At 40.1% G+C, this 22,899-nt stretch overlaps 1 protein-coding gene across 5 annotated transcripts in view; it reads left to right on the top strand.

Moving 5' to 3' along the window:
- The first annotated feature begins 2,742 nt into the window (after positions 1-2,742).
- EML4 (EMAP like 4) overlaps positions 2,743-22,899 on the top strand; it is a 162,741-nt gene continuing 142,584 nt past the window's right edge. Inside the window, exon 1 of one of the 5 annotated variants that reach the window (XM_054475189.2) lies at positions 2,743-3,057. In XM_054475189.2, the coding sequence (XP_054331164.1) occupies positions 3,033-3,057 (25 nt within the window). In that variant the 5' untranslated portion in view covers positions 2,743-3,032. The remainder of the gene's footprint in view (positions 3,058-22,899) is intronic. The other 4 variants (XM_063648780.1, XM_063648781.1, XM_063648782.1 and 1 more) reach the window with 4 other exon arrangements.

Below are 22,899 nucleotides of genomic sequence, written 5' to 3'. Positions count from 1 at the left end.
CACCTGTAATCCCAGCTACTTGGGAGGCTGAGGCATGCGAATTGCTTGAACCCGGGAAGCGGAGGTTGCTGTGAGCTGAGATCGTGCCACTGCACTCCAGCCTGGGCAACAGAGTGAGAACCTGTCTCAAAAACCAAAACCATAAAGGGAATGTTCTAAGTTTTTATTATTTGATATAGCTATATTTAGCCTTTTCCAATAACTGGGATCCTGAAAAATGGCACATATTTTGCATTTGCCTGAATTAAGTTATACTTAAGTAGCTCAAAGGGCCAAGAGGACTCCACATTGAAAATAATCTAAAGATAAATCCTTTGTTAAGGTGAATAACCAAAATAACCCTCCAGTAATTGGTAACTGTTTAGTACCTTTGGATTTGTGTGTGTGTTTGATGATAATGTTCAGCTATGGTTTCACTTTTGAAAGATTTACGTTAAATTTTATTTTATCATAGTAGTATTAGAGGCTTAGATTGCAAGATCTACTTTGATAAATATAAAACAAAAATTCTGGCTGCTTTAAAACACTCAGGCACTGGTTGTTGAAACAATGTATTCAGATTGACTAGTTTTCAGAATTCTTCTATGTTTGTTCATTATTCAATAAATATTTATCAAAAAGTTGTTCTGTAATATGCACTAAGTATATAATAGAGAGCAAAAACAGGTACAAAATAAAAGCAGCTAATACCTACTGAGCACTTATAACATATCGTGCCCTGTTTTAAGCGCTTTACATATATTACCTCATAGCATCCTCTAAAAAACTCTAAGAAGTAGAAGTGTTATCATCTCCATCTTGCAGTCAATAAAACGGAAGCACAGAGAGGTTAGGTAATTTGTCCAATGTTTCATAGCTAGTACATGATGAGTTGGGATGTGAATCTGGGCAGCATGATTCCAGAGTCTGCACTCTTAACTGCTGGGATGTACTAACTCTCCTATATTTTAACAGCTTTCCTTGTAGTATACAGTATAAAGAATGAGATGCTTATTGAATAAATCATTCAAGCAAATGAAAAATTTTAACTCTGATGAATGCCACAAAGGGGATTGTGGCAGAAACCAGGGAGCTGTTACCAAAATATGTCTCTTTTCCTTCTGGATACACAGACTACATTCCTAGCCTCCCTTGCAGTCATGTGACCAAGTTCTGGCCAGTGGAATGTGGACAAAAGGGAGGTACACACTTCCAGGTCTGGACCATAAAACATATGTATACCAATATGCCAAGTTCTTATTCTTTTAATCGACCTAAGGCAGAGAGTGTGGCCTGAAGACACAAAGGAACAGCTGTCAGAATTGAGAAGTTCTCAAACATTTACTTAGGCTTAATAGAAACTTACGCATATGAAAATGCCCATAGCAGAAGGAACATTGGGTAAATCATTTAAGTTTGAAGAGAAGGAAATTTTAGACACCGTTTAGTCTGTAACCTGAATTTATCTTGGCTGCCTTATGGCCAGTCTCCGTATAGTATAGTATTCAGAAGAAATACAGGTCTTATATCCAAATAAGAAATGCAAAGTAATTTACATTTTTAGTGAAGATTTTTAAAGAGGCACCAAAGGGAGACGTATACCCCAAGAAGGTTTAACAATCCTTTCAATCATTTAATTCCTCTAAGTCTCTCTCATCATGACATATTTCTTGTCTCCCTTCTTGTTTGTCCCTCTCTCCTGCAACTCTGTGTAGTAGGACTCTGTTTTCCCCTAACTCAGCTTTTTATTATGTATTTATCAATTTATTATGTATAGATCAATTCAGTTCTTCAGTACCTTACAGCTCTTCTCTCTTACTCTAATCCGCACAACTGAGCCCCAGGAGGGACTTGACAAACCATGAGAAAGTCTTTAGAAGTATGGGAAATCGTGTTGGGGAAGGGAGGAAGAAGATGAAGGCTATGTATATTTACATGTTTTGGTTACATGTCCAGACAACCAATTTGCAAATGAATAAAGTGAGGCCTAAATAAATTAGGTGATTTGACACTCTTGAGTCATACGGAGTTGGACCTAGAACTCAGTGTTATTTCATTTGAAATAACCCTTATTATGGTTCCCTAGCAGGCCATCGTATAGCCTGCCATATATGGTCGTTTTGCACCCCTAGACGACAGAACGCTAGGGAGAGTAAGGAAGGCTGAGTTTTTGCTTCTACTAGGTTCGATGACCTTGGGCAGGTTGTCCTCTCTAAGGCTCTGTGTTTTTCTTCATAAGAAGGGTTAGGCAAGATGAAATTTTGGGTCATGTCCAGCACTAAAATTCCTTGCTTCTGATCTGTCCCGGGCCCTGCGGCTGTGGCAGTGGTGGTATCGAGCTAGTCAAGAAGCTTCGCCGCTATTTGTCCCTCACCCTATTGGGGGAGAGGGAGAACCTCTCCCTCTTGGTTGCTTCTTTAGTGTCCTTGTAGGACCCACGTGGTGGCCATCTCCCGTCAGGGGGGTCCAGACTTGGCTCTGCGGGCTTCCCAGGGGCCACACGGGGAGAGGATCCTTCATGCATCAGAGTATCCCAGGCCAGAGGCTATGCCTTATCCCCACCTGTTCGGAACCAGCTTCCAAACCTTGGTCCCCAGCCTTCAGCAGGCCTACCGCGCAGGCGCAACCACCAGCCTGGCGCTAGGCGGACAAACGCCGAGGCCGAGGCAAGGTGAGAGGGCGGGGCTGGCAAGACCCCGCCTCCGTGGCGTCACGTGGGAGGCGGAGTCGGAAGTGTGACAGCGTGCGCGGGGCGGGGCTACTGCTGCGCGCGGGCGCGGGGGCGGGGCGCGGCGCAGCGCTCGCGGCTGCTGCCTGGGAGGGAGGCCGGGCAGGCGGCTGAGCGGCGCGACTCTCAACCTGACGGGGAAGTGGTTCGGGCGGCCGCGGCTGACTACCCCAGGGCGAACGGACGGACGACGGAGGCGGGAGCCGGGAGCCGAGCCGGGCGACCTAGAGGGCGAGCGGGTCAGGCTCAGCGTCGGCCACTCTGTCGGTCCGCTGAATGAAGTGCCCGCCCCTCTGAGCCCGGAGCCCGGCGCTTTCCCCGCAAGATGGACGGTTTCGCCGGCAGTCTCGGTGAGTACGGCTGGGGAGCTGCCTCTTCTGCGAAGGGTAGCAACTTTTTTCCTTCCGCACACAGCCCAGGCCCTGCCCTCCCCCCTGCCCCTCGGGGTGGCAGCGGCTCCACTGCACATGTTCCCTTCGAGGCTGCCGCCCCTCCGCGGACTCCGGTGAACTAAGGGCCCCTCCCCCATGTCCAACTCTCCTGTGCCAGACCCTCCTTTCCTCCCGGAGCCCCTTTCAGTGCGGGGCCCTCGTTCCCCCAAAGTGGGAACCCCTTCCCTCTCAGGCCCCCCAATAGCTGGCACACCCCTCCCCGTACACTCACGGCTCCCTTCACTTACCCCCCTTCAGAGTTGGGACACTTCTTCAAATCCAGGCTCCTCTTCAGGGTACAACATTCCACCACCTTTCCACATACACGCCTCTCTTTCAGGGTGGGGAAAGCCTTCACCCGAACAGAGGTTCCTTTTTAGGGGAGGGACCCTTATTCCCTCTTCAGGAAGGGGGCATCCCCCGACCCCCAGTCTTCACTTTAGATTTGAAGGCGACTTTCCAGTATCCTTCAGACTAGTAGGCAACTTCCTTTTCACTCCCTCCACTTCTCTGAGCATTTTGCAGTGGTGGAGAGACCTAGAAACATCGGAGCATCATTTGCTTAATGCAGGAAAGGAAGAGGTGCATCTGTGTTGGGGGACCCTCTTTAAGAGTGAAAGCAGAAGTGTTTTCTGGCTCTGCATGCATGCTGGGGAGAAGTGATTCTGCCCAATGAATCAATAGGAAAGGGGGCCTCTATCAGGGAAGGAAAGGATTCTCCATTTTTGGAAGATGTTGTCTTTGTGGAATGGAGAAAGGGAAGAGGTTATTAAATAGGCTGAAATGCCTTTTCAGTGTTCCTCTCACCAGATGAAGGTAATCTTCTGGCTAGGAAAATCAAAACTCCAGGCTAGTATTCGCTGCCCTAAAAGCTGAGTCTGGAATTACTATTCTTCGAGGCCATTGAAATCTAGTAAAAGATTAAGTTAAACTGTTAGAATGGTGAGAGAAACAGTTTCAGCTTTGACTGATAACGCAGTTCTGTGATACCTACTGCTGGAACTGTATTTTGAGTTTTTTATGTGCAGGTAGCTTGTATTCAGACGCCTTTTACTTTTCTTGATAATAAATCTCTACTTGGTTAATGTTCACTGATCAGTGAGCAATCAGGCCATAGGCCGTACTATATCCAGATAATATCGAGATGAGATGGATTTTTAAAATCTAAAGTAAAAAAGTAAGTCAAAGAGCAATGGGCCTATTATAGATATTAAATAGTAAAGTCTATAATTTTGGCCTTCCCTTTTCCTTGGGCAGAAAAAATTGTCGTTATATTGCTTTCAGAGTGGAAAACCTAAAATAGGAGGCAACTGAGTGTTGTATTACTCTTTCCTCCTCAAAGGCACCTGTTGTCCATTATCTAACCTTTGATGTCTTGTAATTCCTTACTTAGGTTGGGCTCTTTTTAGAGAGACATCCATTTTTCCCTGGTTCTTTTTTAGCTCAATGCGTTGGTTTATTCACAGTAAATGTTGGACCGAAAAACTTGTCCTGTATGTCCGCTAAAGGGCTGACCATATACTAAAGTAAAAATTGAGTGTCTTTTTAGGGGATGTTGTGGAGAGCTGTGCTATCTTTATACTGTATTGGGTCCTCATCTTATAGGAGTGGTGAGATCACTATTAACTTTAACTTCTTTCCTGTTGGCTCTGAAGACTTCTGGAGGGCTTGTTAAAGCTTCATCTTCTGTAAGTGTTTAGAAGGAGTCTTTCTCACCAATTGGGGCACTTATGTTTATTTTCAAACATTGGTTATGCTTTGTAATAGCTTTCTTCTTTCTTAATCAGTTCATGAGGCAAGTGATATAAAAGACCGAGAGATGAAGATGAATTGCAGTTGGGGCTCATACTTTTCATAAAGAGCGTCATTGTTGACCGTAATGTTGGATTTAAAAAATTCATTTGATGCCATGCTTTGGGTGGTATGTGATGAGACTTTTCTTTAGATATGGTGTTAATCAGGAGCAGAGGAGATATGCCTATCAGAGGAACCTGCGTCTGCAGAGAGGGAAGGAAATGGTTCCTGGCAGTATTTCTGGAGCTGCTCTTGATGAAGATACTTCTCAGTGGGAACTCTGTGCTTTCTCTTTCTGTACCCCTTGCAAGAGTAAAACTAGGCCCCATCTTAATTGAAACCTTAAAGGGGTGGGGGAGGAGTAGTGCTGGTATATTTTACTGGTAGTCTTTAAGCGGAGCGTTGCTCAGCTCTTGCCAAATTGCTTGTTTCTGTTCTCTGCAGTTAATTAGCCTAGAGCTTAGAGTTACATTGATCTTTATTTTATCATCAGGAGAGCCATGAATATAAAGGCAAGCACTTCTACTCTAGTAGATGTTTAAAAACTTTTTTTTTTTTAAACAAACAAGAAGTCAAAACGTGAAGTTATTCTGGGGTTACAAGTATTGAAAGCGTTTATTTATTCTCAAGGAAGTATGTGTGTATTTATTTCCTTTTACATGTTAGGTTCTTGAAAAATGGTGAAAAAACTACATTTTTATAAGCAGAAAAATTGAGTACTTTATAAACAGAATAAGTTTAGAGATTATTTAAGAGAATCCTATGGTGACTCATTTTGTGAAGTGAAAAACTTAAAATTCAAACTGTACCCTTGATTGTTGCATGTTTAGATAAGAAATCCACTGTGTTATGTGCATTTTATAAGATGTCTAATGGCAATTAAGACTAGGTAGTGGTTTTTTAAATTATAGGAATGATAGGTGATTGGCCATTTTATAAATGCCACATTGAGGTTACATGGTACTGGTTATATTATCTTTGTTTTACATAAAAACAAGTGAAGAAGTCTTTTAATCTCCGCAGCTGATGAATTTCAGGCAACTTGGCTGGCAGGTGCTTGTACTCTGGAATTTCCCTTAGGTATTATTAATGTATCTTTTAATCCACGAATTATGGTTACTTAAGGCAGCACTTTAGAAACCTTTTTTTTTTTTTTTTTTAACTTAGGAGAGAAAAGTACTCAATTACCTTGATGTCTTGCGTCTAAATCACTACATATAGATACCCATGTGCAAAATGTATATACTGTATATATTTTAAATCTCAGGTCTATGTGCAGAAGTGGGAAACTATTCATACAGCTTTTACCGATTTTTTATAAGGCAGGGATTGGGTGCACATCATGCTTAATCTTTTTGGAATCTCTTTCATAATAGAGGTTTAATTTTAAGACTTTTATCTTGGAATTAACCTAGAGATTAGTCTGTTTTCACTTGAAAGAAACCTTATACCTAACCATGTCAGCTTTAAATTTTTCTGCCTCAAAAGTTAAACAACAAAACTTAAAATCTTCTTCCCCCTAAGAAAAATCATAGTGAATGAAATTGTTGGATTAGGATCTATAAGAAACAACATTCTGGGTACAGGGTGTAACTGTGAACAGGTATAGCAGTATGCTTCAACTTATGGACTATTCAGAAATTAGTCTTTTTAACATCACATTGTTAGAACTGTGATTTTTCATCACAGATAATAGTCTTGCTTTCTTAAAGGAACAATGCTGTATATGATTTTCACATATTAATCTAAAGAATTCCTTATTTACATGAAAATGTTTTTCATGTAATATTTGGAGAGATTTTTTTTTAAACTTTTTTTATTGGTTGCCTCTTGAAGGGTTCAAGATAGACTTAAGTTGGGTAACCGGACATGAGTAGTAACTCTTACATGGTTAGTAGAGCATCTTCAACATGAGTTAGCTAGAGTATTTTTCAGCATGTGTATGGATTAACATCAAACATGGACTAGCACTATGCTTGGTGGTTCTTATGGGAAAGACAAGTAAAAGACATGCTTTTTGCCCTTTAGGAGCTTACTGCCTGGTTTTTAAATAAGTACCATGACCAGGTGCACTGGCTCATGCCTGTACTCCCAGCACTTTGGGAGGCTGAGGTGGAAGGATCGATTGAGCCCAGTAGTTTGAGACCAGCCTGGGCAACATAGCAAGACCCTGTCTCTACAAAAAAACAAAAATAGGCATAGTGGCATGTGCCTGTAACCCCAGCTACTTGGGAGGCTGAGGCGGGAGGATCACTTGAGCACAGGAGTTCAAGGGTGCAGTGAGCTACGATTGTACCACTGCACTCCACTGGGCCACAGAGCAAACCTCTGCCTCTAAAAAATAAATAAATAAATAAATAAAGTATGTACTGTATGTAGAGATGTTTATTATTAAGCCTAAGTACCAGAAATGGGGATGAAGGGAGGAAGCACCATTTAAAATGCTGTGCTATGTTTCAAGCAAGTAACTTCTGAGATAACATTTGTTGATTGCTAGATTTATCTCTGCAGAGCTTGGCTTTTTAAAACAATGAAATAATTTAGCAGTTTAAATTCTAGGGAGTCTTTTTCTGTCTTATATGTAAGTTGGAATAATATGTAGCAAAATACTGTATTTTATATGTGGGAGTCCATTTCTGTAACATGTAAAACTTCAATATTCATAAGAAATTTTAGAAAAATATTTTGATTTTTAAAATAGATTCTAATACTTGTAAAAAGTTTAGGGAACGAATCTACATCATCTAGTATTACCTCAGTGTGGAAGATTCCCAAATCTATAGTATATTTCTTTTTGTGTGTGTGTCTGACGGAGTCTTGCTCTGTCTCCCAGGCTGGAGTACAATGGCGCCATCCCAGCTCACTGCAACCTCTGTCTCCTGGGTTCAACCGATTCTCCTGCCTCAGCCTCCTGAGTAGCTGGGATTACAATCGTGTACCACCACACCTGGCTAAATTTTGTATTTTTAGTAGAGACGGGTTTTCACCATGTTGGCCAGGCTGGTCTCAAACCCCTGACCTCGGGTGATGGCCACTCACCTTGGCCTCCCGAAGTTCTCAGATTACAGGTGTGAGCCACTGTGCCTGACCCTATAGTATATTTCTGTGTCTGTATATGATCTCTTGTCCTTTAGCTGTCTTAGGCTTTTATAATGCCTTAGTTTTGCATGCTGTATATGATTTTTAAATATTATTTTAAAGCATTCCTTATTTACAGTTTACAAAGAGCTTTTACCTCATTTAATCTGCATACTAACCTTGGGAGATAAATTATTATACTTTTACATGTGAAAAAGGTCTAGAGAGTGTTTTTGTTTTTGTTTTTGTTTTGAGACAGAGTCTCGCTCTGTTGCCCAGGCTGCAGTGTTGTGGCGCTATCTCAGCTCACTGCAACCTCCGCCTCCCGGGTTTAGGCAGTTCTCTGCCTCAGCCTCCCGAGTAGCTGGGATTACAAGTGCCCGCCAGCATGCCCAGCTAATTTTTGTATTTTTAGTAGAGACGGGGTTTCACCATCTTGGCCAGGCTGGTCTTGAACTCCTGACCTTGTGTGATCCACCCACTTTGGCCTCCCTTACAGGCGTGAGCCACTGTGCCTGGCCGTGAGTGTTTTTTTTGTTGTTGTTTGTTTTTGAGACAGAGTCTTGCTCTATTGCCCAGGCTGGAGTGCAATAGCGCCGTGTTGGCTCACTGCAGCTTCCGCCTCCCGTGTTCAAGCTATTCTCCTGCCCTCAAGCCTCCTGAGTAGCTGGGACTACAGGCACCCGCCACCACACCTGGCTAATTTTTTGTATTTTCAGTAGAGATGGGGTTTCACTGTGTTAGCCAGGATGGTTGTGATCTCCTGACCTTGTTATTCACCTGCCTAGGCCTTCCAAAGTGCTGGGATTACAGATGTGAGCCACCGCACCTGGCCAAAAGTGTGTTATTTTTTTAAAAGGTTGAGTCCAGGTTTTTTCTTTTTTTTGTATGATTGGGAGTGTTTGTATCTATATTATTTTTATTTTATTTTATTTTGTTTTTTTGAGACAGAGTTTCTGTCACCCAGGCTGGAGTACAGTGGCACAGTCTTGGCTCACTGCAACTTCTGCCTCTCAGATTCAAGCGATTCTTGTGCCTCAGCCTCCCGAGTAGCTGAGATGACAGGTGTGCACCACCGCACCCACCTAATTTTTGTATTTTTAATAGAGATGAGGTTTTGCCATATTGGCCAAGCTGGTCTTGAACTGCTGTCTTCAAGTGATCCATCCACCTCAGCCTCCCAAAGTGCTGGGATTAGAGGTGTGAGTCACCATGCCCAGCATCATATTATTTTTAAATAAAACACCATACAAAGGAAAAAAGAATAGAAAAATAAATTATCTTTAGCCCATCTGTATGCAGCTGATGTTAACATGATGTACTTGTTCTTATTCTTTTCCTATGCTTAGTTTTTTAATAGTTAAAATCATACTGCAGACATAATTTTGCATTCTGTTTTTTTTCATTGGATCTTAACCTTTTTTTTTTTCCACTTGAACTCAGATTTTTCTGATGGAGTCCAGTGGTCTTTACTCCGTTACTGACTCTTTATAACCCTCAGGTACATACCTGAATCTGAACTTCTCTCCTGAATCAGCTTCTTTTCCTTATTTCCCACTGACTGTATCACCCAGTTTGAAATTTCAGAATCATGTTTGATTCTTTGCCATTTTTGCCTAGGGCATTAGAATCTCTTCTAAGACTTGTCAATTCTTGTCACCTTTTCTCATCCCTTTTCTTTTCCACCACTATAGTTCAGGTACTTATTATTTGATGCATGGATTATTGCATGGCGTTGAGAATCTCCACCTGTCCAGTTTATTTTGTACAGGGCCCTCAGATTAATCTCCCTAAAGCCATGCTTTGATTGTGCCATTCACCCTCTCAGATTGCTTCATTGCCTTAATGACTACATTCAAACATCTTAGCCTCTTAACATCTTCTCAAGTCCTCTGTCATCTCTTTCTGCTGTCTTACCATGTTCTGACCAAGATGACCTATTTCTTGTTCCTCAGATTTTCATCTTTTCATCCTCATGACTATTCTCAGTACCCTTCAAGGCTCAACTCAAATATTATTTCCTTTCTAAAAACATTTACTGCTTTTCATTCCCAGCCCAAAGTATTCTTCCTTGAACACTTGATAGGACCACTCCTGGGGTACTTATTGCAGAATGTTTATTCTAATAGTTATAAGGTGAAAGTAATTATTACAGATCTTAAAATTGTTATGTCTTATTTCCCTGAGCCAAATTGGTTTTCTTTTTATTTGTTTATTTTTTTATGAGACGGAGTTTTGCTTTGTCGCCCAGGCTGGAGTGCAGTGGTATGATCTCAGCTCACTGCAGCCTCTGCTTCCTGGGTTCAAGGGATTCTCCTGCCTTAGCCTCCCGACTAGGTGGTATTACAGGTGTATGCCACCACACCCGGCTAATTTTTGTATTTTTAGTAGAGACAGGTTTCACCATGTTGGCCAGGCCAGTCTCGATCTCCTGACCTCAAGTGATCTGCCCACTGAGGCCTCCCAGAGTGCTGGGGGATTGCAGTTACCACGCCTAAGCCAAATTATAAACCTCTTGAAGGCTGTATTGAAGGCTGAAACTCTCATGTGTCTTTGAAGTCTTGCAGTGGAGGTTTCATGATCCAGTAAAATGTGGAGGAAATAAATTAGGGACCAGCATATAGTTGACGACTTAACAACCTTCACTTTCATACCTCTTTTTTTTTTTTTTTTTTTTTTAAAGAAATGACATTTGAAGACCAAAAGATTGTAATACACAATCTCAGAATAAAAAATTGTAAAATTACTTTAAAAATTAAATAGGGCTCTCGCCTGTAATCCCAACAGTTTGGGAGGCTAAGGTGGGCAGCTCACTTGAGCTCAGGAGTTTGAGACCAGCCTGGGCAACATGGTGAGACCCCGTCTCTACCAAAAGTACAAAAAAATTAGCCAGGCATGGTGGTGCACGCCTGTGGTCCCAGATACTCGAGAGGCTGAGGTGGGAGGATTGCTTGAGCCTGGGAGGTGGAGGTTGCAGTGAGCTCAGATCACACTACTGGGCTCCAACCTGGGTGACAGAGTGAGACCCCATCTTAAACAAGCAAACAAACAAACAAAAACTCATTATGTTCTTATTTCTCATTTCACCTGAAATAAGTGAAATGTTTTAGACTTTATTGGGAATCTGATAAAGAATTCTGTGCCAGATTCTAGGGTATTTTCAAGTACAAGTCATGTGCATGACCTATTAATGGTTTTTGAAATCAGTTTAGTAGTGGTCAGGACCAACATTAGAAAAATGAGGAGAAAAGGAAGAGATAATGTAAAATATCAGTACTTCGTGTGATATTGCTTCATGTAACATTTAATTTCAGTGACATATATTTGTCTTAGATTTCAGTGTAAAATTTCTGTTGGTCACAATCAGATGAAAGATACATTTTTAGTGGCTAACCCCTATCTTTGAGAGAATAGGTGGAAAGGTTGACATACATGAAAAGGTGGATGAACAATCAGAAGTAATCATTGCGGGCTATGTCTTTCACAAGTTTTTAGAGTCTGAATATAATTAGAATATGTTTAACATCAGTAGCAGCAGAAAGATATTTATTAGTTCTAGAATCAGTGTAATTCAGGCAAACTCAGTATGTAAACAAGTGATTTTATAAAATTGATAGGGCTAGGGTATGTTTACCTTGCAAATCAATTCTTTGAAAGAGAATTTTCAGGCCAGGTGGTGTAGCTCACGCCTATAATCCTAGCACTTTGGGAGGCCAGGGTAGGAATATCACTTGAGGCCTGGAGTTCAAGACCAGTCTGGGCAACATAGTGAGACCCTGTCTCTACCAAAAAAAAACAAAAATTAGCCGAATGTGGTGGTGCATGCCTAGCTCCTTGGGAGGCTGAGGTGAGAGGATCGCTTGAGCCCAGGAGGTGGAGGCTGCAGTGAGCTATGATCATGCCACTGCACTCCAGCGTGGGCGGCAGAGTGAGCAGCAAGACCGTGTCTCAAATAAGAAAGGATTTTCCTTGTTTGTAGTGTGGTGAGTATCCCCCGTGTGATGCCTGTCACGTGAGAGATCCCTGGGAGCCAAAAACAACAACTGCAAAAAAGAGGATTTACCATATTGCTTTATTTTATTTTTAAGCTGATCTGATGGAGTTGTCTGTGTCTTGACTGGTTCCCCACTTACTTGCTGAAATACATTTTTTTCCCAGGAAGCTGTCCCTGATTGGTACACTCAAACCATTGCACTATAGCGCTTCTAAAGTGGAGGGGACTGAGCTCTTACACCTAAGTGATCTGGGAGTGTAGGCAAAAGTTGAAATCGATTTAACTTTAAATTTTATATGATTGTTTTGCAACCATTATAATAAAGATTTGTTCAGACAGGAATCATCAATAGGTGCTAAATCTAGGGGGATATTTTGGTAAGAAGCAGGATGTCCACATGGTCTTAAATTTCTCCCCATATAATGCTTATTACTTGTAAGGGGGGGAAACAGTAACTCAATATGGTGGTGAAATCAGACAACACCTTGTGTGCATGATCAAAATAAATATCACCAATGGATTTGTGTGTCTCTGCATGTGATACCCTGAAAAGAACACATCACTTAGTGTTTTTCAGCCATGAATTCATAGCCTGAATCTAATCATGAGGAAATTTTAAACTCCAGATGGGGAACATCCTATTTTTTAAAACGATGGGGAGCTGGGTTTTTTGGGGTTTTTTTTTTAAATATTATAAAGACAAAGTCTGTGGAAACATTCCAGACTAAAGAAGACTTAAGAGATATGGTAACTAAATGGACTACCTGATTTTAGACTGGATCTTGCATAGAGGGGAAAATATAATAAAGGATATTATTGGATCACTTGGCAAAATTGGAATGTGGATGGTAGTAAGTATTGCATTAATGTTTATTGAAGTTGGTAACTGTCTTCAGGTTATGTAAGAGAATATTTTTATTCTTAGGAAATACATACCAAAGTTTTTATGGAGAATGGTCCATGATTATAGCTTATATTCAAATGGTTTAGAAAACAAAGGTAATACATATGTGGGGGTTTTTTGTTTTGTTTTGAGATGGGGTCTCGCTCTGTTGCCCAGGCTGGAGTGCAGTGGCATGATTTTGGCTCACTGCACCCTCTGCCTCCCGGGTTCAAGCGATTATCCTGCCTCAGCCTCCCAAATAACTGGGATTACAGGCACGTGCCACCATGCCCGGCTAGTTTTGTATTTTTAGTAGAGATGGGGTTTCACTATGTTGGTCAGGCTGATCTGGAACTCTTGACCCCAAGGGATCCACCCACCTCAGCCTCCCAAAGTGCTGGGATTACAGGCATGAGCCACTGCACCCGGCCATATGTGTTTTATATATACACACAGATACGTGTACATATAGAGGGAGGGAGGGACAGAGCATGCATATGTGCATGTGTGTAAATAAAGCCAACGGGTAAAATGTTAATAATAGGTTAATTTGGTGAAAGCTATGTGGATATTCTTTGTACTTTTTTTGTTCTTACAGCTTTTCTGTGAGTTTGGAATCATTTTCAAATGAAAAGTTTTAAAAAATCGTATGAACTTTGCATCATACTTCATAGTATAGCATTAAAAAAAATTTGGAACTATCCTGTCTTCCAGAAAATTCCAGGCAAACCCTTGAGATAAAACTGCAGCTCCAAGAATATGTTCCGTGTATATATCATGTGGCTTCCTTTTATCCCTAAGCCTCAGTTTGAGAAACATGTCTCTGGACCAGAGGTAGCTGTGGTTCAGATTTAGCCAACAGACGTATTTTGTTTGGCCCTTTTGAGTGTTTTAAAAATAGGGAGATTTCACATAACAATGTGGATGTTTGGTTTCTATTGAAAAATAGGGTGATTGTGCCACTCTGGACTTGCATTCCATTCCAGATGGTCTGTATATTTGCTAAGTGGTGTGCCAGGTGCCCTCAGTCCCTACCTTACATGCAGCTTGTTTTAGTCATTTCTTTCCTGGCCTCTATAGACCTATCTTTGCAACCTTTACCTAGCCCAAGAGGTGATGAAAATGTCTGTCTTCTTTATACTATAACAATTTGAGAATTAAATTGCTAAATGGATGCCCTATCACCCTCTAACATTTTAGTGTTTATTTCCTGTAAGTAAGGCTTTCTCCTACACAACCGTACTACAACCAACAAAATCAGGAAATGTTGATACATTACTAATTCTCAGACCCATTCTAGTTTCACTAATTGTCTCAATAATGTCTTTTATAGCAAAAAGATCTAGTTCACAATTACATGGTGAATTTATTTTTCATGTCTCTTTAGTCTCTTTGATATGGAACAGTTCCTTAGTCTTCCTTGGGTTTTGTGACCTTGACACTTTGGAAAGTTGCCCTCCAGTTGTTTTGTAGACTGTCCCTAAATTTGATGTTTCATCCTGATTAGATTCAACTTATGCAATTTTGGGAGAAATGCCACAGAAGTGAAGCTGTGTTTGTCTCATTGCATCCTATTAGGTGGCACACAATTTTTATTTATCCCATTACTGATGATGTCCATTTTGATCACTTGGTGTCTGCTAGACTTGCCCACAATTTTACAATTTTAATAATTGCAAAATTATTTTTGTTTTACTTGTTTTAGCTGGTAGTTAATAGCTATTTTGTAAAATGTGCTTTGAAACTATGTAAATATTCAGTTCTTCATCAGACCTTCAGTTTATTGGTTTATATCTGTATGGACTCAGGTTTCTTATTTTTTTATTTTCATTTTATTTTGTATTTGAGACAGGGTCTCACTCTATTGCCCAGACTGGAGTGCAGTGGTATGATCACGGCTCGCCACATCCTCCGCCTCCCGGGCTCAAGCGATTCTCCTGCCTCAGCCTCCTGAGTAGCTGGGTTTACAGGCACACGCCACTACCACTTGGCTAATTTTTGTATTTTTAGTAGGAATGGGGTTTCACCATGTTGGCCTGGCTGGTCTCAAACTCCTGACCTCAAATGACCCACCTCAGCCTCCCAAAGTGCTGGGATTACAGGTGTGAGCCACCGCGCCTGGCCAGGTTTCTTATTTTTTTGATGGGTTATAATCCATTACTATTTATTTTGATGCTTAAATTGACCCTGTTTTGGCAAGTAGATACCCCTCTAAACTGTCGTCTTTGTTCTTTTGCCATGTTCTTATCATTCTTTGATGACTTTCTTGTTTTGTGACACAATAAGATGATCCAGGTTCATCTTGTGCTCTTTTTGCTCCAGCCCTAGAATCAGCCATTTTTGCCAAGGAGCCCTAGTTCTTTTATGGAGAAAGGTATTTAGAAACCAAGCTCTATGCGCTAGTTGTGTTCATCAGTGCTGCTGGAGTCCTCATCACAGTAGTTAAAATTAAGGAATATATTTATGTACATATGTGTGTGGCAATGGATATAGTTACAGCTATATTTTTACAACAGCATAGGATTAGTTTTAGTTTCCTCCTTTTATATATAGTTACTTCCCCAACAGAAACCTGGCTTCCATTATGCTTAACATATTTATTTATTTGATGAGTCTTCCCCTACATAATCAATCTCCTGTCTCCACTGGTTTCTACTTCCTTGCTTGTTCAGGTTCTGATTGAACCTGTGCTGGGCTGCCCCCTCATCTTGTGCCAACGTTCTCATCCCACCAGGGCTCCAGCATCCTATACCAGGCTGCCTTTCTCATCTACCTGGTTGTTGATACCTTACACTAAACTGACACCCCATGTGTGCTGCTCCTCTGCCAGAATGACCTCCTTACACACTTGCCTTGCACTGGCTGCCTTGATAGCTTTAGGACTGAACTATGGGGGAAGGGGAAAAGCCTAATCATTTTTAGAGACAGTAGCTTTAATGAAAAAATTGAAAACTATAGCTTTTCCACCAAATATCACAAATATTTATTTTATATCACTTCCTAAATCTTGTTTACATGTCTGTTAGTCTGCTAGAGCTACCATACAAAATTACTACAGACTGGGTGGTTTAAACAACAGAAACATATTTTCTCACAGTTCTGGAAGCTAGAGGTCAGAAATCAGTGTTTCATCAGGTTTGATTTCTTATAACACCTTCCTCCCTAGCTTGTAGGTTGCCATCTTCTGTGTCCTCATGTGGCCTTTTCTTTGTGTGCACATATCACTGGTGTCTGTGTGTCCAAATTTCCTCCTCTTATAAGGATACCAGTTGTATTGGATGAGGCCCCCCACACCCCACTGCCTGTCTCTACCAAAAGTACAAAAAATTAGCCAGGCATGGTGGTGCACGCCGGTGATCCCAGGTACTCAGGAGGCTGAGGTGGGGAGATTGCTTGTGCCTGGGAGGTGGAGGTTGCAGTGAACTGAGATGGCACCACTGTGCTCCAACCTGGGTGACAGAGTGGTAACTGAAACTAATTATAGCTCCCAGAATGAAAATCTAATGATTTAATAAATATTTATTAAGTAAATACTACATGCCAGGCATTGTTTTCATACTGGGAATATGTCAGTGAACAAAAATCCCTGCTGTTATGAAGCTTGTATTATTGTGAGGGGAGATAGACGATAAAGAGTTTTAATTAAATTATTCACTCTTAGGTCAGTGGCTTCTGAATAAACAATTGATGTGTACATTGTCGGTTATAAGCACATTATCCTTTTTTCTTAGATGTTGGTGATATAACCTGTGTGGGATATGGTTATGTCAGATTATACAGAAAAGTAATCTTGGGGATACAAAACAGGTAGTTACAACATTGATAGCTGTCCTAGGGCTACTTCGTTATCATACATCTTAGTCACTGTATCTGATTTTGATAGGTTTTTGGTATATGTATATGTATGTATAAAATACACATACGCTTTTTGCAGGCTTCCATTCTCAGTTCCTTTTTTTTAAATTATTTATATTTAAGGTATAAATATAATACTATGTATACAAGTATAAATAATATACTATGCTACCTTTATGGTTGGACATATATTTCTTTTTATTTTTAGTATTTTTTTCTTATTAAATAATCTGGCTGTATTTCAATAAAATCTTTTTTTTCAGGTTAATTATTATAGGTCACTGTTTATCAATCTGGATTCAGGACCTATATCCAGTTACTAGAGAATTCTCAGGATGCTGGGGAGGTCTTAAAACAGCTGTTTGTGGGTGGTTGTGTTGGTAGAGGCAAAATGTAGGTTGTACGACCAAGATGAGGTCACCTCTTTCACCTTCTGGACCTCTTTCTTTCCGGACTTTAACACCTACTTTGGTACTTAAAGCAATTTGGGCTATTTGCTGTGCTCTGAAGAGTTGTTTGGTAGTAGTGCCTGTAAGATGGTGTTAAATGTTTTTTGAATGAGTCTATGTCACAGCAACAAAGAAAGAGTTGTTTTCAGTAGTTTGAAAACCATTGATAAGGTTTTTATCTCATTCTATTCTTACTTAACCTGTATATGGCCACCAGATTATTCATTCTAACACACCATTTTCTTTTTTTTTTTTGTTATTATATTTTAAGTTTTAGGGTACATGTGCACAATGTGCAGGTTTGTTACATATGTATACATGTGCCATGTTGGTGTGCTGCACCCATTAACTCGTCATTTAACATGAGGTATATCTCCTAATGCTATCCCTCCCCCCTCCCCCCACCCCACAACAGGCCCCGGTGCTAACACACCATTTTCATTGTCACTTCCTGGTTTAAGAACTTTCATCTCAAGTTTCTATGAGATAAACTCTAGTATGGTGTCCAAGTTGTCCTGCCACCTGGCTCTCACCTACCTTTCCAGCTTCACCCCTTACTGCGCCCCCTACATGGATTCCCTCTGTATCCCTTTTCTTGCTTAGTTTTTTGTTAACTTGTTTCTTATACCGTTATTTATTTAATATCTCTCCTTTCTCATACTAATTCCTGTTTATCCAAAGTAGTTTAAATCCATCTCTTCTTTTGACCACTTTAATCCACAGGGATTTTCTCTCCTATTTTCTGAAATATAGCACATTTGATTTTGCTTACAGAGATCAATCATATATTTGCCTTATGTTCTTAAGTCATATACAGCCCTTTAGTATTTCATGTTTATCTTGTCTCTTCAATTAGGAAATACATTTCTCAAGGACAAGAATGTGCCTTATGCTAGGTTGAATGTATTGCCTTTGAGTGGTAACTGCTCTCATATCCAGTGTCTAACCGCTTTGGCCGATGGGAAAACCATGGGATCAGTGGATTGATACAATTCTCTTTAACTTTTTGTTTTTATGTAATCTAGTTTTTTCTCCTTTGTGCAATGATACATCTGTGACATATTGGCAAAATCATTGGTCCTGGAATAATATAATACCTGAGCATATATTGATTTTTTTTTTTTTCATTTTATAAAGAAACTGCGTTGAAGAGAGAGAAAATAATTTGCTCAGGATTAGGGGTTGACAAACTACCACCTTCTGGCCAGCCTGGTCTCTTTTTCGTTCTGAGAAAATGGTTTGTACATTTTTAAGTAGTTGAAAAATAAAAATATTGTGACACATGAAAATTATATGAAATTCAAATTTCAATATCCATAAATAAAATTGTATTGGAACACAGCCGTACTCATTTACTTAGGGATTGTCTGTAACTGCTGTCACGTGACAATGGCAGAGTAGAGTAGTTGTAACAGAGACCAAATGGCCTGCAGAGCCTAAAAATCTCTGCTGTCTGGTTTTTTATAGAAAAAAGTTTTCAACCCTTGCTTGAGGTTGAAACTTGTTCAGCCTTGGCTTAAGGTTGAGCCGTGATTTACTTCTAGGCAGTTAGAGAGACTTCTTTAACTATACTCTCCTGAACATAGCATGGGGTCTTTGGGGAACTGCTAAGTAAATATTAATAATTGAGTATAGAGATGAGAGATGAAGGCAGGAGAGGACCATATCACTGATTATCTTCAGCGTCATGCTGAAGAGTTTGGCTTTGGGCCTGAAGGTGATGGGGGAAACCAGTAAAGGACTTGTAATCAAGTTTGGATTTTAGAAAGTTTAGTCTGCTGGTACTGGGGAGAATGAATTGGAGCAGACAATATTGAAAATAGGAATATCAGTGTGGAGTTTTTGCAGTAATCTAGGAGAGACATGAAGGGCCTGAAACAGGTCTTCCCTCTTTTCTTCAGTAGTGGGATAGGAGATACAGATTTAAAATTAGAGGAAAAATCTACAAGACTCTCTTATGAATCAGGCACTTTATGCATATAATTTTAAGTGTTCGTAGTAACTCTGAAATATCATTATTTTATAATACCAATTAAAAAGGCCCCAAAAAACTGTAAATGGGATAACTGGAGTTTGATCTTTAAAAAGTCTGTGCTTGTTTTACTGAACTTTGCTGTGTCTGTTTTTACCTGGGAATAATGCTACCTACCTACTTTGGACTGAATCACTTTTCCTGTTTTCCAAATAGCTTATAATTGCCACAGAAAAATACATAGCCAAAATAAGGAGATCCTGAACTACGTTACTGTGCACTTTTATTTCCCTGTATTAAGCATGGGTTTGTTCGTTCTGGATCCACAATGAATTTGATTTTTGTCTTTTTGAAAGTCTTTAATTTACACTTGAAAAAAAAAATCTTTAACTGTAAGGTAAATATTTTTAATGCCTTTAACTTGACAAACTTGCTGTATACCCTAGGGTAGATTATGGAATTTGAAAAACAACAGATAAGATAAAGACACATTCCTAAGAAATGTATGAGAAAGTGTTTTTAGAGCAAGCTTTTGAGAATCATTTTCTTTTCTTTGCTTATTAATCTCTTCCTACCTTACATCACTGACATTTTGTTTTAACCCTGGATAAGGCAGTTAGCTATTTCTGTCAGACTTCATTGGACTTATTTAAAACTGGGTATACTCTGCTCCTTTGGGGATTTGTCTGGCATTTTCATTATCAAATGCATTCTCGATAGCAAATTCTCACAGTCCTTTGTTTTAAAACAACATTAAAGTGTTTCATATCTTGGTTTTAGTGAAAGAGTAGAACTACAGAGTAGTTTTCAGATTTCAAAATTTTTAAATCAGCTTTATTGAGCTGTCTTTTATGTATAATAAAATGACAATTTTAGGAGTACAATGGGTCTTTAAAAAATTTATATCATTGTGTATTCACTGCTACAATCAAGATACAGAACATTTTTGTTACCTAAAAAATTCTCTCATGCCTCTTTGTAGTCAGTCCCTTCCCTCTATGTAGACTCCAAATCTTGGCAACTGCTGATCTGCTTTTTTCCATTATATTTTGTCTTTTTTTTTCTTCTTTTTGGAGGGGGGACAGGATCTTGCTCTGTTGCCCAGGCTGGAGTGCAGTGGCAGGATCTCATTTCACTGTAACGTCCAATTCCCAGGCTCAAGTGATCCTCTCACTTCAGCCTCCCAAGTAGCTGGGACTATAGGCACACACCACCGTGCCCAGCTAATTTTTTTTTTTTTTTTTTTTTGGTAGAAATGGGGTTTTGCCATGTTGCCCAGGCTGGTCTTGAACTCTGGGCTCAAGTATCTGCCTGCTTCAGCTTCCCAAAGTTCGGGGATTACAGGGGTAAACCACCACATCCAGCATATTTTGTCTTTTCTAGAATTTCATATGACTGGGATCTTATAATCTGTGGTCTTTTTTGTGCTTTTTACTTAGCATATTGCTTTAGAGATTCATCCATGTTGTTTGTTTCACTAGTTCGTTCCTTTTCATTGCTGAGTAATATTTCTTTGTATGAATATACCACACTTAGTTTATTCACTAGATGATGGACATTTCAGTTGCTATAGTTTTGGCTGTTACGAATAAAGCTGCAGTGAACATTTGAGTATACTTCTCCTTTCAGGCCCTAGCACCCATGAATCTGTTTTCTTTCTCTATGAATTTGCCTATTTGGTGCTCATTTAAAAAAAAAAAAATTGGTTGCCTTAAGTTTTGAGAGTATTTTATATGCTTTGGATACAAGTCCTGTATAAAAAATGTGGTTTGCAAATATTTTCTCCCAGTCTGTGGCTTGCCTTTTCATAAACTAACGGTCTTTAGAAGAGTGAAAGTTTTTTAGTTTGATGAAATCCATTTATCAGTTTATTTTGATGTTCAACTTATTTTTTTCTTTTGTGGTTTATACTTTTTGTGTCCTACTTAAGAAATTTTTGCCTAACCCAAGGTCACAAAGATTCTTATTATTTCTTAGTTTTTGCTCTTATCTTTAGGTCGATGATCTCTTTAGAGTTAATTTTTGTATAGGGTACGAGGTCAAGGTTCGTTTATTTGCACACTGATGATTTTTGTTCCAGCACAATTGAACTAATTGAAAAGATTAGCCTTTTTCCATTGAATTACCTTGGCTCCTTTGCTGAAAATCAACAGACCACATATGTGTAGATGGAGTTCTGCACTCTGTATTCTGTTATGTCAATCTCTGTTTGTCACTAAGCAAATACCACATTGTCTTAATTACTATAGCTGCATAGTAAAGGTTTCAATTAAAATTTTTATATGTTTGAAAAATAATGTAGAGGAAATGGAAAATAATGTAGAGGACCTCCTGGGCTCAGGTGATCCTCCCACTCACCTCGCGGAGTAGCCAGGACTACAGGTACACACTACCATGCCTGGCTAATTTTTGTATTTTTTGTGTTGAGAAGGGTTTTTGCCATGTTGCCCAGGCTGGTCTCAAACTCCTGGGCTCAAGTGATCTGCCAGTCTCAGCGTCTCAAAGTGCTGGGATTACAGGCCGTGAACCACTGCTCCTGGGTACTTATATTTTAGAGTTTACTTTTAAAATTACTTTTTTTTTGAGACAGAGTCTTGCTTTGTCACCCAGGCTGGAGTGCAGTGATGCGATCTTGGCTCACTGCAGCCTCTGCCTCCTGTGTTAGCCTCCTGAGTAGCAGGGATTACAGGCACCTGCACCATGCCTGGCTAATTTTTGTATTTTTAATAGAGATGGAGTTTCACCATGTTGGCTAGGTTGGTCTCGAACTCCTGACCTCAGGTGATCTGCCCACCTTGGCTTTCCATAGGGCTGGGATTACAGGTGTGAACCACCACGCCCAGCCTACTTTTAAAATTACTTGCAAGGGCCAAGCATGGTGACTTACACCTGTAATCCCAGCGCTTTGGGAGTCCAAGGCGGGAGGATCGCTTGAGCCCAGGTAGGCAGCATTATTCCCAGGTAAAAATAGACATAGCAAAATCAGTAAAAAGAGCATAGACTTTTTAAAGTTCAAACTCCAGTTATCCCACTTACAGCTTTTCTGAGCATTTTTGTTTGTTTGTTTTAAGTTTTTTAAGAGATGAGATTTCACTTTGTTGCCTAGGCTGGTCTCAAACTCCCGGGCTCAAGCAGTCCTCCCTGGTCGGCCTCCAAAGTGCTGGGATTACAGGCATGAGCCACCATGACGAACCATGAGCCTTATTTTTAAAACAGTGATAATATTTTAGAGTTACTATGGGGAGCACCTGAAATTATATTCATGAAGTGCCTGATTCATAAGAGAGTCTTGTTGATTTTTCCTCTTTAATTTTAAATCTGTCCATGTCTCCTATCCCACTACCGAGGGAAGAGAGGAGGAGACCTGTTTCAGGCCCTTATCATGTCTTTCCTAGATGGAGTTCAAGACCAGCCTGGGCTACATAGCAAGACCATGTCTCTACTAGAGAGAAAATAAGTGAGCCAGGCGTGGTAGTGCATATCTGCAGTCCCTGTTACTTGGGAGGCCAAGACGAGAGGATTGCATGAGTCCAGGAGTTCAAGGTGGCAGTGAGCTATGATCTTGCTACTGCACTCCAGGTTCTGTGACAGGGCGAGAACCTGTCTCAAATAAATGATAATAAAATTACTTTCAGAAACATGATCTCCTTAATTCACTAACAATCTTAGGAATTAGAACAGACATTAATATCCATATTTTATAAATGAGGAAACTATAAGGTTTAAGAGGGCTGGT

Source organism: Pongo pygmaeus, chromosome 12, assembly GCF_028885625.2.
Source record: "Pongo pygmaeus isolate AG05252 chromosome 12, NHGRI_mPonPyg2-v2.0_pri, whole genome shotgun sequence".
In the NCBI taxonomy this organism is placed as follows: domain Eukaryota; kingdom Metazoa; phylum Chordata; class Mammalia; order Primates; family Hominidae; genus Pongo; species Pongo pygmaeus.
This window is presented reverse-complemented; position numbering and strand designations above follow the sequence as displayed.